This window comes from Canis lupus, chromosome 20, assembly GCF_011100685.1.
Source record: "Canis lupus familiaris isolate Mischka breed German Shepherd chromosome 20, alternate assembly UU_Cfam_GSD_1.0, whole genome shotgun sequence".
NCBI lineage: Eukaryota > Metazoa > Chordata > Mammalia > Carnivora > Canidae > Canis > Canis lupus.
Window position 1 is genome coordinate 18,111,388 of NC_049241.1, and position 16,264 is coordinate 18,127,651.

Consider the following 16,264-nt stretch of genomic DNA (forward strand, 5'->3'; position numbering starts at 1 on the left):
CCTATAATTATTAATGATCTGTCTGCTTATTTATTTTCACCTGGCATGGGTTATCACATCATGTACTTTTTTTTTTCCAGGGCAGAACAGTTTTTAAATTACATAAAAAATTCCATAAAAAATTCCATTAGCATCATCACCTAAGAAAATATAGGGAAAAAGTTAATAAGCTCCTCTTCTACTTCATTTCATGCAAACTGAATTTTCCCTTAGCATTTATTTCAAAGATGATTTGGTTTATAAATCCATTTACTGTTTATACCTGTAACATGTTCTGGAAATGGAGTTTTTTTTTCTAGGAAGACATCTATATGGTTAGATGAACAAATAATTGGATAATCAAGTAAATTTAGTGAAGTTTTAACATTTTTTAAATAGAAAAAACTCAAAATGTTATTGTCATTAAGGTGTAAATATGAACCTGAAATGATCTACAATGAACTTTACGTTTTCTGGGGACAGATGAACAATTAATGGATTAACTATACCCCTGATAGCCATTGCCCTTCATACCCCCAAATAGACCATGTTCTCACCTGCCTTAGGGTCTTTGTATATGTTTAAGTGCACTAGTATAAACCATTTTTTATAACCCTCTTTTTTTAGATAGCTTGTATTCATGTTGCAAATTTCGTCTCAACTATCAATTCACCGAAACTCCAGAAAATCATAGGTTCCTCTCTGTACTTTGAGCTTGCATCATTACATTATAATTTTACATTGATTTGTTGTAGTCATATGATTAATGCCTGTCTTTCAAGTGTAAACTCCATGAACATATGGACTGTTATTTTTTTTCACCATTGTATCCCCAGCAACTAAAGTACAGGTGGATGCTTAATAGATAGCTTTGAATGAATTATCATATTTTTAAAAGAGAATTTCAGAAAGAACTAAATTCATATAACTTAGGGAAATGTCTCCTTCTCCTAAAACTCCCTGTGTAAGACCTCTGAATAGGCCTGACCTACTAGTTAAAGCTCCATTTCTAAGTAAATCTCTGGTCAGCAGCATTGAAAAGGAAAAGATTGGAAATTGCACTGTTAATGTTTTGAGAGGGAGATTTTAAGGGAAATAGAGACAGAGAAGTGTCAAAAAACCTGAAGCTTTGACTGTACCTCTGCCCAGTTCTGATCTCCTATATTTGAGGGAAGGGGGGCAGGGGGAGAGTTTAGGAAAACAATACAAAGAAATACTAACAAACTAATTTAATAGATAACAAATTACAAGCTATTTGCTATTCAAAGAATTAACCTCGTTCCTAAGAATATACTTGAAAACTTTAATGTTTCTAAGTTTTACTTGAATCTAAATATATCTAAATAATAGATGCAATTTTATTGATATGTTGAGAAATAATCTATTGAGTACTGCTTTACCGCATTTTGACAAATTTTTTCAGCTTTACTGAGTTATAGTTTACTAATTTTACTTGTGTTTTTCTGGACACACCTCTTCTCTTGCCTTGATCACAGTTAATCTGCAATTAACTATACTGTAACTGTTAACAAAAAAAAACTGATGGGGACAAGAACTGGTTTGAGATAAGTGAAACTTTCCTTAGGAATTGTCTTTTCCTCTTTTATCTTTTTTAATGTGTAAGAATATTCAGTTCAATCTTGATAAGAAATTACAGGATGTTCTAATTAATAGCATAATCACTTAAACTATTATTAGTAAATGTTTCATTCTTGTGAAAAAATTTGGAGTTTAGAATTATAATCATGTTATTTGACCACTTCTAGCCTATGGTCCTTTTTAATGTGGAGCATTTAAACACATAGCTGTATGTAATAAAACTGCATTTTAAGAGCCATTATATTCTACCAAAAAAAATACAAAAAAAAAATACAAAAAAAAATACACAGATCATAAGCATATGACTCAATGAATATATACAAAATACAGACACTCAAGTACCCAGCACTGAAATCAAGAAACAACATGACCTTTATCCCAGAAGTCTTCATGGTGCTTCATCTTAATACTACTCATCCTTTGAAGGGCAACCATAATCCACATTTGTGATACAATAGATTACCATAATGTGCTCTTTTCTATCCAATTTATATCTTTGAAGTTGAGACAGCTGTGTTGATCTATAGTTATAGTTCATTCATTTTCATGGTCTAATAGTATTTCCCTAAATGAGTGTTCCACTAATTCATATACTTTATTGTGACAGTGATTAGGTGGTTTCTATTTTTTAGCTATTGTGGATAGTGCTGCTACAGACATTCTTGTAAGTGTCTTTGGTGAGCACGTGCATATATCTCTGTAGGGTTTATACTTAGGCTGGGTCATAGATTATGCATATGTCCTGCTTTAGTGGGTTATTTCTAAATAGTTTTCCAGAATAGTGGTACTAATCTATACTCCTGTTAGCATAATGAGTTCTGATTGCTCCACATCCTCAGCAGGACTTGAAATTGTCTTATTTATTCTGAAGTTATCTACAAATCATCCGTGTCATTTGTAGATAAACAAACAAATAAATATAACCATTAAGTAAACTTTCTAAATTTATAAAAATAACTTCTTTTTGTTAACTGTAACTTGTTAACAGATATATAACATGTATATATCTGTTACCCTGACTTGAATTTTCAGTCTAGAGGGCAGAGACCATGTATGAGATACTTCTGTGTCCTTGAGTGAACCCAACATGACAAGCACTCAATGAACTTTGGTTAAGATGAATCTTAAGTCTGTGTACTGATCCATTAAAAGAATAGATACAGTTACAGAGAAAAAGCAATTGAAGAGGAATAATGCAAATATATTTTATTGAAAGAGACAGAAATGAAAGAGAGCATCCTTTCTAAATTTTGCTAAAATTTATTTTCCATTTATGTAATCATCCACTCAACTTCATGTTAGTGCTGAAAAAAAAATCAGTGGTTCCTACTGTCTACATGTCTTATTTAATTGCTTCCTTTTCCACTCTACATTGTAAAAAGATAATTAAAAATTATATTTCCCCTGATGAGGAGCCTCACAACATTTTTTTCAGGAAGGTGGTTTCATTTTGACATGAGCTAACTAAGTTTCTTCTCTCTTCACCCATCATACTATCAGTGAAAAGAAATGACACATCCAATATCTGTCTCTTACTGTCTTACTCTTTCAACAAATGTAACCAGCCAATGTACCTAAAAGATGTATTTATGTAGCTAAGGACATAAAGAAAGTCCAGTTCCAATTTTCTTTTACTGGTCTGCTTTCAAAATAAGCAAATAAACCTAGGGAAGAATAATAATTCACCCAACGCCTTGATGGAATTTAATAGTAACAGTTCTTACTTCCCTGAAAATAAGAGATTTCTATAGAAATGATAATCAACCTCCTGTGAGTATATGGAGCTTATAAAACCTGAAGAGTTTCTAAAGGTCAGCAAGCATTGAAAGTTTTGTCCTAGGGATAAATTTCTAAATAACCCTGAGGGGAAAAAGAGAGGGAGAGAAAGAAAAAAGTTCAACTTGATGAAAGTAAAATGTGCAAACTTAACAGTTTTTGGATTATCATTTAATTACAGCCATCAATCACTTCACATCTGCTTTCCCCCAGTACTCAAGACGTTCAGGCAAAAGCCACACAATCTGACCAACAGAGAATATATAACCCATTCAGAATCTAAAGACTAGGAAGCAGTATTTGAGGAATTGCTCTGTAGGAGATCTTAGGAAATTGCCTAAAAGTAGGATAGAGGAATCCATCTTTTAAAAAATACTAGGAGCGGCAGCCCTGGTGGCTCAGCGGTTTAGCACCACCTTCATCCCGGGGTATGATCCTGGAGACCTGGGATCGAGTCCCACTTTGGGCTCCCTGCATGGAGGCTGCTTCTCTCTCTGCCTGTGTCTCTCTCTGTGTGTTTCTCATGAATAAATAAAATATCTTAAAAAAATACTAGGAAACCCCAAGAATAAAACTATCCCTTTTAATTAATAAGGTGAACACTATCACTTCTTCTTGTGTACCAGTTTAGAGATGTTTCAGTCAGTAATCCTTTTTCAAAGAGCTTTGCTTTCCAGATCATTTTATTTTCATCCTTATCTTTACTAATGCTTGGTCTCCAATAAGTAATTTTATGAACAAGATTTTACATTCTTTTAAAATGAGGACCATTTGAAGTTGAGCTTTTAGAAATACATTTGCTCCATTAATTAGTGCTAGAGGATGCCAGCAAATGTCTTTATGGACAGCTGCTACTTTCAGCGTTTAAAGTATTTTAATTTCTTCTTATATTGAGGGGTTCATACAGACCCTAAATTCTGTAGTGAAAGAATTAAACAGCTTTAGGCTTTTTAAGCTCCAGTGTGTTCAGAAAAAGTGTTTCAACCATGGTAATCCTCTTGTCCTGTTGTATTTATCTCCCACCAGATACCTAAATGCTTCCCTCCTCTTCTCAGGCAGATAATTGCATAGAGGTTGGAACCAGAGAGGAGTTGAGCCAGTGCTGAGCAGTGGATATAAAAAGAAGTGTCACCCTAGTGGAAGTAAATAGACTCTGAGAGCATAATCTCTGTCCTTATTTATTTTTGAAGCCATAAATGCCCAGAGGAAAGCTTGTCATTTATTTAGCTACAGAAATCTATGTCTGCAGCCATGTATGGTTTTTAACTTGTTTTTATTTCCATATATTTCATTGTAGCAATCTATAGTCTTGAACCACCTTGGTCTTCTTTCTAAATATGGGTTTCATCCCAGTGGTGTTTTTGGCTACAGCCCTCAAGATTCTTCGTGTTTTCAGAATGACAGTTTTTTCATTACCTGTTTTTTTCCAACAGAGTTCATCTGGCGATTTAATGATAAGAAACATTCAGCTGAAACACAGTGGGAAATATGTGTGTATGGTGCAGACGGGGGTGGACAGTGTTTCATCTGCTGCTGACCTCATAGTAAGAGGTAGACATTAATGCCTCCGTGGTTGTTTTGTTGTTGTTGTTGTTTTAATCTTACATCTTACATCTTAACTGATGATTCCTTACTGGAGGAAAATCCATGAGACCACATATGGACATGTGAGTTATATTATTGGTTTGATCCCCCCTGCTCCAGAATACCAGAGAATATGACAAGAAGGACGAGTGCTAATTCAATGACATAAATATCTCAACTCTGCATTTCTAATAGCTCTCACTGTAATAAGTGTTTCACAGCTGCTGCCACGCTGATGTGTTTTTGAGCATGTCATTAATGCAGTGATAGTGTTTAATATGAAAGACAATAGTGATAGTGTGTATATGACAAGTTCCAAAAAACCAGGATCATCCAGGATGCCTGAGAGAATTTGCCAATATGAGGTACTGTCCAAGGTGCTGATTTGCTACTGGGCTGAAAAATGAGCAGTGTGGGATAGAATAAAACAGCTCTAGATGGCAAACTGGGAACTACAGTGGTGCACCAATAGATGAAAGGAGAAGGCATCAGGCCAGAAGTAAAGGATGTTGAATTTGGAAAGGTGTAGGAATCCTGCTGAACAGAGAACTTCAAAAAGTGAGCATCATTTGCAGCCCAAGAGTACTATGAGTTTGAAATTACTGACTCATGTCCAGATGGTAGCAATGTCAAAAAGAAAAAGTGGTAGTTGTATTGGTAGGCCAACATCCTTTTTCCCTAAGTATTTTTGAAATTAGGATCAGTTGTTGATATTAAAGTGATCATGTGACATTCTTCACTTGGGTAAAGGATGATATTTATGGAATTGCTACCTACCATTTGCATTTTTGCCTTCTTCAGGTTCCCCTGGACCACCAGAAAATGTGAAGGTAGATGAAATTACAGATACCACAGCCCAACTCTCTTGGAAAGAAGGCACAGATAATCATAGCCCAGTTATATCCTATTCTGTCCAGGCAAGGACACCTTTCTCCGTGGGTTGGCAAACTGCCACAACAGGTAAAGGGAGAAAAGCAAATGCCATTGGTACATAAAAATGGATTTTAAGTCAGTGCTAAGACCTGCAGACTGTTATTTCTTTGATATATTCCTTTTTAGTGCCTGAGGTCATTGATGGAAAAACACACACAGCTACTGTAGTCGAGTTAAATCCATGGGTGGAATACGAATTTCGGGTTGTAGCCAGTAACAAAATCGGAGGTGGAGAGCCCAGTTTACCCTCAGAAAAAGTAAGAACTGAAGAGGCAGGTTAGTGTTTTTGTTTTCTGAGTAAAATGGGTTAATAGGTTTCCCTGGGTGTGTATTTCCATTTCTCTCAGCCTTGGTCTCCAGGCCAGCAGGGGAGCAACCTCAATAATCCATTGTTGCAATTATCTGACCTATCTAATGGCAGAACTGGCCATATGGCATTTGTCAAAAGACACTCGTGTAAGTGATTCTGATGTAATGTGACATTTCCAAAAGTTCAGTCCATCATCAGCGTTCATTACTGCATGTTGAGTGAATATGTTTTTGTCACTTAAGGTTATAATTACTATCTGACATACTCACCCTATTAACAGGGGAAATGCTGTTTTCATTTATAACAAGCATTGACAAATTGTTAGGATAATGACATTTGGGAGTTCTGCTGCTAGGAAATCTCATTTCACCACCAAGCTCCATGAATGAGCTCAAGCAACTGGCGATTAGGAATACTTTGACCCCTCGACTATTAGATTAAGAGAGAATCATTCTTAAAATTCATGTTTGTGTCAACTGTTAGTATTAACTTTAAGACTATTTTTATAATTCTAAAAATATCCTAACATTGAAACTGAATATTAGGAAGTGTACATAGTATCACATTACTGATGCATCTGAGAGAATCTATAGACTTTCCTTTTAATTAATATTAATTAAAATGATGTTTGAAGTGTAGCTAGTGCATCACTTTAGGAACGAGCCAAAATATAAGTCATGAAATACGTTTCAGTAATTTTAATGATGCCTTTTTACTCAGGACAATACAGGTGATATTTATGGAAGGAATTATGAGAAATAGGGGAACCATGCTGATATTTGTAGTCCATTTATTTATTAATGCAACACATATTTAAGGAGTTTCTACTATGTACTCAGCACTTTCTAGATATATGGTGAATACAGCTGTAAACAAAGACACCCAGTCAGGGAACTTCTATTCTAGTTGTGTCATAGAATTTACTAAGCATAAAGTTCTTGGTGTAAGCAAGGAATCTGATGCCTATGGGAGCTTATAAAGAATATCTCCTAACAAAATTTGAAGAGTTGAGTCTAGGTCATTTTTTTAGGTAAAGTCAATGTTGGTTAAGCAGTCATATCTCTACTGTGAAATAGTCGCAAGTTAAAAATTTATGCTGGATTCCTTTTCCATACTTCCCAATGAATCACTTTCCCTTGTTGTATTGACCTTTGAACTGAGGCAGTTTTTGTATTGTTTGAGATATTTTGAATCTTTGATAATTTCATGTAAATCTAAATTATTTGGTGAGCTCCTCAAATATATATATATATATATATATATTGAATGTATGTTTCACATAATACACACATACACACACGTATAATGTACCATTGATCAAATTACTTCAAACATTAGAAATAAGCAACATTGAATCATCTTTCAGTTAAATATTACCAAGTGCAAATAAGGTTTTATCTCTGTCTCTCTGACCTACACAGTTCCAGAAGTGCCTCCTTCAGAAGTCAGTGGAGGAGGTGGAAGCCGGTCTGAGCTGGTGATAACTTGGGATGTAAGTGTCTGAATGGTGTCCTCTGGGGTTTCCTATTCCCATCATGGATGCCTGGCTGGTGCTGGTAGTGGTATTGGAGGTGGTGGTAATACTAGTAGCTCACCCTATGCCAATTACTATTTCTAGCAGTTTGTATATTTTTTTCATTTCACTCTTGCAACATTTTATAGATGAAAACACTAAGGCATAGAGAATATTAAATAATTTGCCCAGGGTCATTTGGCTGGTAAACACAGAGGTGAGAGTCAGGTCCTGGCTGTTTGCTCTCAAGCGGTTCTCACAGCTTTCCATACAACTGTAACCCCACTGATGATGCAGACTCTGATTCCAGCAGGTGCTTGCTTCCTGGCCATGCTCTCAGCTCTTGCTTTATGTTGTAATTAGGAAAAATTTTAATTAACACATTTAAAGTCAGAAAGCATGAGAATTGGCTGTGTTATTTGAAGATGTTGTTGAAAAAATAGGAAGTTAAGAGATCCTGATGGAGTGTCAATAGAAATTTTTGACACGATCTAAATACAGCTTTGACCTTAATAAATCGTTTTTACCTTTTTTTAAATATACTTTTACGCCTTTGTACTTCGTCATCGTATCAACGGGTAATTTCTTTCTGTAAAGTCAACATTAGGGATTAGGCGATTTTTATATGACTCAAGAGATAAAGTATATTCAACTGAATGTATATTTTATGATACATAACTCAGGTTGGGGCTATAGGATGCTCAAAATATCTGAGTAATTTTGGAGAATTCCAATTAGTTATTTGGATGGCTATGAAAGAGTGGCATATGTCTCTTTAAAAGCAGGTGGCTGTGCCTCCGACCCTTCTTTCCTTTTTTATGTAACTGCTTAATATGATGTTGATTATTATTTTATGGGTTTTGCAAAAGGCTAAGGATTATAGCTCCATTTATTTTTGCCTTAGCCCTCATGTGTAAGCGTGATTTAATATGTCTTTCCTTTGTAGCCAGTCCCTGAAGAACTACAGAACGGTGGAGGTTTTGGTTATGTTGTTGCTTTCCGCCCTCTTGGAGTTACCAACTGGATCCAGACAGTGGTCACATCTCCTGATACCCCAAGATATGTCTTTAGGAATGAAAGCATCATGCCATTTTCATTGTATGAAGTGAAAGTGGGTGTTTATAATAACAAAGGGGAAGGACCATTTAGCCCAGTGACTACAGTGTTTTCTGCAGAAGAAGGTATGGGGAATATTTTTATTATGTATTGTTTCAATCCTAATAAACCACTAATGCTCCCAAAATTGATGTGGAAATTCTTTGTGACTTCAGATAAGTTTCTTCACAAGAATAATGACTGAAGTCACAGTTAGATTCACAGTCCAGGTCATAAATATCAACCATGAAGCACAAGACTCAGTAGCTAGTCAAAGGGTATAACTAAAGGTTAAAGTCTGTGGATGAGGAGTACATTCTGAGTTCCAGCTTGTGAAGCAGAGAACAGCACTGACTTCCACAGCCTTCTTCTTTTGGGGATAAGATTAAGGTATTCTCATGGAAGTTCCCTAATCTCGCTTCTTACAGTGTTTCCCATGACCTGAGAATAGCATGTTAGCAGAGTAGTGTGGGAGGACAGAAGTGTTATGGAGAAGTGTGCAATGTATGGGCTGGAAGATGTGACGCACCAGTTCCAGCCAGTGTGGATTTGTACATACCCCACTCTGGACCCATACCATCTCTCTGCCTTTCTTTCATACCTACCTCAACTGTGGGATCTCTTTAGAAAATATTGTTATCGGGAGAATCATATGAAATTGCCATTTTTATAAGACAAAAGCAGCTAAATATTGGCTATCCAATGGGGTTCAACTTAATAAGAATGGCAGGAGCTAATGTGTCTTGAATGCTTATCATTGCCAGACTTTACCTAATTTTTATTTTCTAAGGGGGAATTTCATGTAGGTACTGTTATTATGGCCCATTTATAGGTAAGAAAATGGAAGTTTAATGAAAGAAATTAATAAACTTGCCAAACTCCATACAGACTTACTAAGCAAGTATTTTAACCCAGAGTCTTTGCTCTTCACCATTCTGAACTCATGAAATGTGATTTCACAGTATCTTCTCTGCCCTGAGACCTTGTAATAAATTGTAGAAGGTGGTCCACAGTTGTCATGTCTATAATAATAAGAAGACTCATTTTTTAATACCCCAGACACTATTCATATCCTTTCTTTTTATGTGGAGTTCTGAGAGAAAAACAAGTAGTATAAAAACCTTCACAAAAAAAGAGCCTTTATATTCATAGCCAGACCCCATTTCCAAGAGTGGCCAAGGATATTCATTACAAGGGTAGGGTTCTGAGGAAGGATAGCAGGTAACCAGGGAGGTTTCAGACACTGCCTACCCTGTGCATCTTGGATTGGGAGGGGTGGCGGTTGGGGAGAGGGCTAACTGCAGCCTTTTACCCTCTTTCCCCCTGTATTTTCCTCCTCCTGTTACTATTCTCACCACCACGATAAGCTGGGTAAAGGACTTTCTGTTCCAAACATCAGAAACAGATTTGACTTTTCTATGAAAAAAAAAATGAGAGATTTGTTGGAAATACACTAGGACTTATTGAATTAAAGGAGGATTTAAACAGCATACCTCTTAAAGGTCATTCATAAGAGAAGCTCTGGAGCCTCAGAAACCATTTGACTCTCTAGGGTGCCAGGGCTGGACTGACTGGCCTCAAGTACTCCTCATCTGTTCAAACCAAGTTTCAAATTCTCAGGAGAGAAAAATCTAATAGACCCTTCCTTGGACCAAGACTCTGCTTCACTATCAATCAGCATGGCCCAGAAGAAGTATCTTTTAACACAGAAATGGATATTGGGAAAGAGGAGGTCCCTGCTCAGAGCTGTGCCCTGAGAGAGGAGAATCACTGTGATTTCCTAATGCTAAGAGTTGTTTATTACAAAGGAATCTCTTTGTTGTGTGATAATGTTCTGTGCATGTCTGTTGACTCCTTCAAAGCAGTAAACTGGAAGTTGCTTCATCTCATTTAAGTGTACCCTTCCTATGGGCCTTGGATACAGAAGGCACTAAGTAAATACTTATTGAATAAATGAACTTTGTAGAGCATGACTTTGTTTAACAAGACAAAATTAAACAACAAACAAATAGGCAGCATTTGTGGGCATAGGAGTGCCCGAGCAGGAGCTGTGGGATAAAGGGGAGATAAATAATGATCTGGTGAGGAGAACAAAGGGAAAGAAGGGCAGAAAAGATACTAAGAAAAAACTGCAATGGAGGAAAGAACAGTTTCTGTAGCTATTTAGCAAGGAAAAGCCTGTCTATTCCCAAGGCATGGAAATAGATCAGGAGATGGTTTATGTTTTCAAATGTTTTTATATTTTATTGTGTTTTCAAATATGTTAAAGTGCTTTTTTGAAAATAAGAACTCCAGTAGATTTTTAATTAACTATCAAAATAATAATTGTGTTTCACTTGCTTTTGCCAAACAGAGCCTACAATAGCTCCATCTCGAGTGTCTGCAAATAGCCTTTCCTCCTCAGAAATTGAAGTGTCATGGAACACCATTCCTTGGAAGTTAAGCAATGGACATTTACTGGGCTATGAGGTAATTTCTTTTAAAACTAATTAGACTGTGTATGTATGTTGCCATGGCACCTTGTCTCCTTTCATTTAAAATTCTTTTTAACAATGACATCTTAACTAAAGTCTAACTTTTGTTGAAATTTTACCAGTACATTGTCCCATGTGATTATCAATGGATATTGAGTTTAACTTAAGCTGAATAAAATAACTTGGGATAGAAAACAAAAAACAGTGCAGTGCCTTGGTGGCACAGTCAGTTGGACGTTGGATTTTTGGTTTTGGTGTAGGTCATGATCTCAGGGTCGTGGATCAAGCCCCATGTCAGGCTCCATGGTTGGCAAGGAGTCTGCTTGAGGTTCTTTTTTTCCCCTTTCCTTCAGACCCTCCCCCCATCTCTGTCTCTCTAAAATAAATAAACAGATATTTAATGAAGAAAAAGAAAGAAAACAGTAATATGGAAGGAAATCATATATCAAATGGGCCAAATCTTTTAGATTAACTAAAAAAATAAGAGGTTAAACTGTAATATTTAAGTCCAAAGGATATTTATCCCAATAGGAAATCATTTTCTTCCATCTCTTTGTCTTACTTTCTTGGTAGACTTGTTACAATGTGTAATTCAGATTCTTTAGAAGATATCTGTCTATAACTTAATTCTTGCCTGCAGTCTGTGACATAATTTTTGCCTTCAAAGTACTCTGGAGAAATAAGATAAGAGATCTGAAACATAGGATGACACAAGACCAAATGTAATGAAGACCAGAAAAGGTGACAGAGGAGAAATATTGGAATGGGCAAGAGTGATGAGCAATCTTGAACGTTTTCATAGGCTTAATGGGACTTTAAAGGAAAAGTAAGCAAACACAGAGAAGATGGAAAATTCTAGATTAAGTGTGGCATGTTGGAAATGCAGAGGGAGTAGAGACCCATCTGCTGAAGAAGTTTCCTGTAGGTTGGATGATTGCAGATAGACACAGGAGAGCCAGATCACAGACGACTTTCAATATTGGAAAGAACCATTCTTACTGGGCCCCATGGTTACTAGGGAGGAGTTAGAACTGGAAGCAGTTGATCTGAGAACTGGCAAGATAAAAAGTAAAGTCTTTTTTTTTTTTTTTGAAGATTTATGTATTTATTTCCTAGAGAGAGAGCATGCAAGTGGGGGGGAGGGACAGAGGGAGAAGGAGAATCTCCATCAGACACCCCAGTGAGCTTAGAGCCCAACATGGAGCTTGATATCAATACCCCGAGATCATGACCTGAGCCAAAATCAACAGTTGGATGCTTACTCAACTGGGACACCCAGGTGCCCAAAAAGTAGTCTTAAAAAGACTTCTCTGACAGTGATATTGTAAGAGTCATAGGTATGATTTCATCCCCACCTTTAGTCCTCTTTTTAAGAACCTTCTCTCATGCCTATAACTCCCGATTCAGTGGCAGGCTTACACAGGCACATTTGCAACACAGGACCAAATACCCCTCCACATAACCTCAAACTATTGCACCAGGGTACCCACCTGATCCTTGGACAGTTAAGCTGAGCTAGTCAGATTCTTGTTTGATATATTGAATGAAGCAACATAGAGGTTGTAATTATGAGTGTAATGCACTCACTGATATGTCAAATTTAGGACTCAGTTCAGGCTTCTCAAGTTAAGAATATGGGCAAGCGTAACAAATCTCATCTACAGCAATGAGATGGAACAGACATACCCTCATACAACTCCAATGAATGGAGGAGACAGGGACGCATGGATCCAGAAACAGCATAACAGAATAGCTCTTTGACAATGCCCAGTTCTCAAGCAGACTTTCTGTATTTTTTTCCATAATGTCACCTTGCCCTCCTTTTCAGGAAACTCCCTTTATATTTGAATTTGGAGAGTTTCTTTTTCTGATAACCAAATATTGACTTGAATAAATATTAATGATAAAGTAGAGAAAAGATAGTCTAGAGCAGCGGTGCTCCAAGATGGTACTGTAGAATACCTTCACCAGAATTACCTGAACTTTTGCTAAAGATGAACCCCCCAGGTCCCTCCCTGGACTCACTGAACCCAAACATCTAGGAATGGTCTTGTTAATGTATATTTTTAGTAGGTATCCATAGGGAAAGGTCTTCCCTCACCTTCAGTACAGGACACATGAGTCCTAACCCAGAGAAACTTGACTAGAAACAGAGCCATGCAGCTTGATTCAGCACCTGAGAGGAAGCCAAGAACATTTAGTTGGAATGTTCCCTCAATTCTATGAAGCAGTGAAAGGTTGTGGGCAACCCTTAGTAGCTCCCCAGTGATTAGAGAAACGGCATTGTCGGGAAAGGTAAATGGGATGGAAGGAGATCTAAAAGGAAGTAGTTCTGAGCTCGAACCTGTGCCACATCTTGACTGCCACTCACTGGCTGTGCTGGAAAAGTTGCATAAAGTCTGTGAGCCTCATTTTCCACACCTGCAGAATAGGGCAGTAATTGGCATAACCTTATTAGGATTTGGGAAGTATTGAATGATATTAGACAGTTAATGTGCTTCTCACAGTTTCTGGCTTGTAATAATAAACAATCCATAAGTGTAAACAGTATCTCAAAAGAATTTTTGAAATACTAATAAATAGAATTCTCCCCTGTAAATATCCTCAAGCAATTCTTCAGCTCTAAGCTTCTTTGCCTTAAGAGAATTTATGAAGGTTGTTAGAAGGAATTGCCTGCAAAAGTACTTTCTTCCTAGTTTTGTTTCCAAAACTCAAGCCAATAAGAAGAGTTCCATGTATCCTGGAGGGTAAGAAAAAAGAAAATGCCACTGAGGACAAAATAGAAGAGAAATTTCAGGTGACCTTGGTGGTATAAAGATCTGAGGCTTTTAAAATCTTGGGGAGCCCATGCCTTTCTACCTGGCAATCTCTATGTTGGTGGCAAGATCACAGGAGGAAACGTGTTTCCCACATTCAGCAATGATCAATGATTTTCCGTTCTCCAAGCATGGTCCAGGAACCAAAGGGATCAAATCAATATAATATTAAGCTTTCTTGGCTTAAGGTTTTGGGAATGGGTGCCCCAGCAGTGACTGAGGTTGAATTTCCCATTAGCTGAGCAGGATAGGAAACTCAGTGGTAAATCAAATTTACTTAAAGAAAATAAACACATTTTTCTTGCCTCAGACATTAGACTGAGATACACATCTCCCATTAATAACTTTGCCCTTTACAAACCACAAGACAGAATCATAATTTGAGAGTTGGTTGTACTTTGTGAAATAGTTAAGAGAAATAAACAAGAGAATATACAGAAATGGGGTTTGTGGATTTCAAAGCACCACAGCAAAGTTAGTAGTTGGTGGCAATTTTTTTGGCAGCATAGGGACAGATAGATGTTAATTTGGCATTACATAAATGTAAACTGATAATATTTTATAAGAGGGGTGCCTGGATGGCTCAGTTAGTTAAACATCTGCCTTCAGCTCAGGTTATGATCCTAGGTACTAAGATGGAGCCCCATGGTCTGTCGGGCTTTCTGCTCAGAAGGAAGCCTGCTTCTCCCTCACCCTCTCCATCTGCTTGCTGCTCCTCCTGTTCTCTCTCTCTCTCTCTCTCATTTTCTGTCAAATAAATAAAATCTTTAAAAAAGAGTATTCTAAAAGAAAGCTCAATTATACCTCTATTGTCCATGTCAGGAAAGAGTGATTGGATGAAAGAGAAAACCAAAGAATCCAAAGAGAGCCAGCATGGTACCTTATCATCTTAGAATGAGACAAACTTGCCTTCAATTCCACTAGGATAGAATATAAGCTCCACAAGGGACTGGAAACTCTGTTTGTTTATTCAGTGATGTATGCTAAGTGCCAGGAGTCCTATCTGGCACACAGGAGGCATGCAAAAAAATATGTGTTGATTGAATAAACGCAATTTTGACTCTACTATCTTACTGCTCTGTGGCCTTGAGCAAGTTATTAAAGCTCTCCAAAGCTCAGTTAAAATAAAGATGATAATAGTAAATAATACACTGCAACATAGGAGAATAAAATGAGATAAAGCAGCTACTATCAAAACAGCCCAAAGAGACTTGGGCTTTTCTCTGTTTTGAGTATTGGTCACCGGGATAAGATTTCTTTGGAAGGAAAAATTTGAAAAACAGTGAAGAAATATAGAAACACTTAGCACAGTCCAAGTGTACAGCTCAATGGCTGTTGTTTCTGTTGGTGCTGGTGTTGCCATTGGGCTAGGAGACAAAAAGATGAGAGAGGCGATGGGAAAATGTGACTCATCTTGAAATTTGGGGATCCCTGGGTGGCTCAGCGGTTTAGCGCCTGCCTTCGGCCCAAAGCGTAATCCTGGAATCCCCAGATTGAGTCCCATGTTGGGCTCCCTGCATGGAGCCTGCTTCTCCCTCTGCCTGTGTCTCTGCCTCTCTCTCTCTCTCTCTCAAATGAATAAATAGATAAAATCTTTCTTTAAAATGTAGTATGAATACAGTGTTGAAAGGAAGCAACTACAGAAAATTCTTTCCCAAATGCTTGTTAAATAGGAAGAGAAAGAAAACAAGCTAAGGGAAGGATGCACTAATTGGGAGAATCTTAAGAAATAATTTATATAATTACACCAGAATAAAAATATATTTTTTCTTAGGTTCAATAATGATTTAAACACTAACGTGGAAAAACAAATGACATAGCAGAGTGTTTAATTACCAGTCATGTGGCTAACTTTCTGGGTTGCAGTTTCCCCAATATGGCTTTAAAATTGTTAATAGCTCCTGCTCTTCTCTCATCTCAGTGAGGGTTGATCATGTGCCACGTGGCATGCTGAGCACACATCATCATTACCATCTAGACTAATTTTCTTTCTGATTTGACCAAGTAGTAGTTGAGGAGCTCATTTCCCTAGGCTCCAATTTATTTCATCTGCTAAACCGTAACACTCAGGCTCAGATCTTTTCTTGTGCCCTTTGGATAGGAACAAGAGATACAGACATGATAAAGAGGATGCAGAGTGTTTAAGTTCATGGGTAGGAAGTGCCAGAGGAACAAAAGCTCCAAA

General features: G+C 37.1%; 1 protein-coding gene across 4 annotated transcripts in view; it reads left to right on the plus strand.

Moving 5' to 3' along the window:
• Nucleotides 1-16,264, plus strand: part of CNTN3 (contactin 3) — a 329,505-nt gene that overhangs the window by 286,254 nt on the left and 26,987 nt on the right. For 3 of the 4 annotated variants that reach the window (XM_038565832.1, XM_038565833.1, XM_038565836.1), the window contains 6 exons: nt 4,788-4,905; nt 5,740-5,898; nt 5,998-6,147; nt 7,603-7,673; nt 8,641-8,875; nt 11,143-11,258. In XM_038565832.1, the coding sequence (XP_038421760.1) occupies nt 4,788-4,905; nt 5,740-5,898; nt 5,998-6,147; nt 7,603-7,673; nt 8,641-8,875; nt 11,143-11,258 (849 nt within the window). The remainder of the gene's footprint in view (nt 1-4,787; nt 4,906-5,739; nt 5,899-5,997; nt 6,148-7,602; nt 7,674-8,640; nt 8,876-11,142; nt 11,259-16,264) is intronic. The other variant, XM_038565835.1, reaches the window with a different exon arrangement.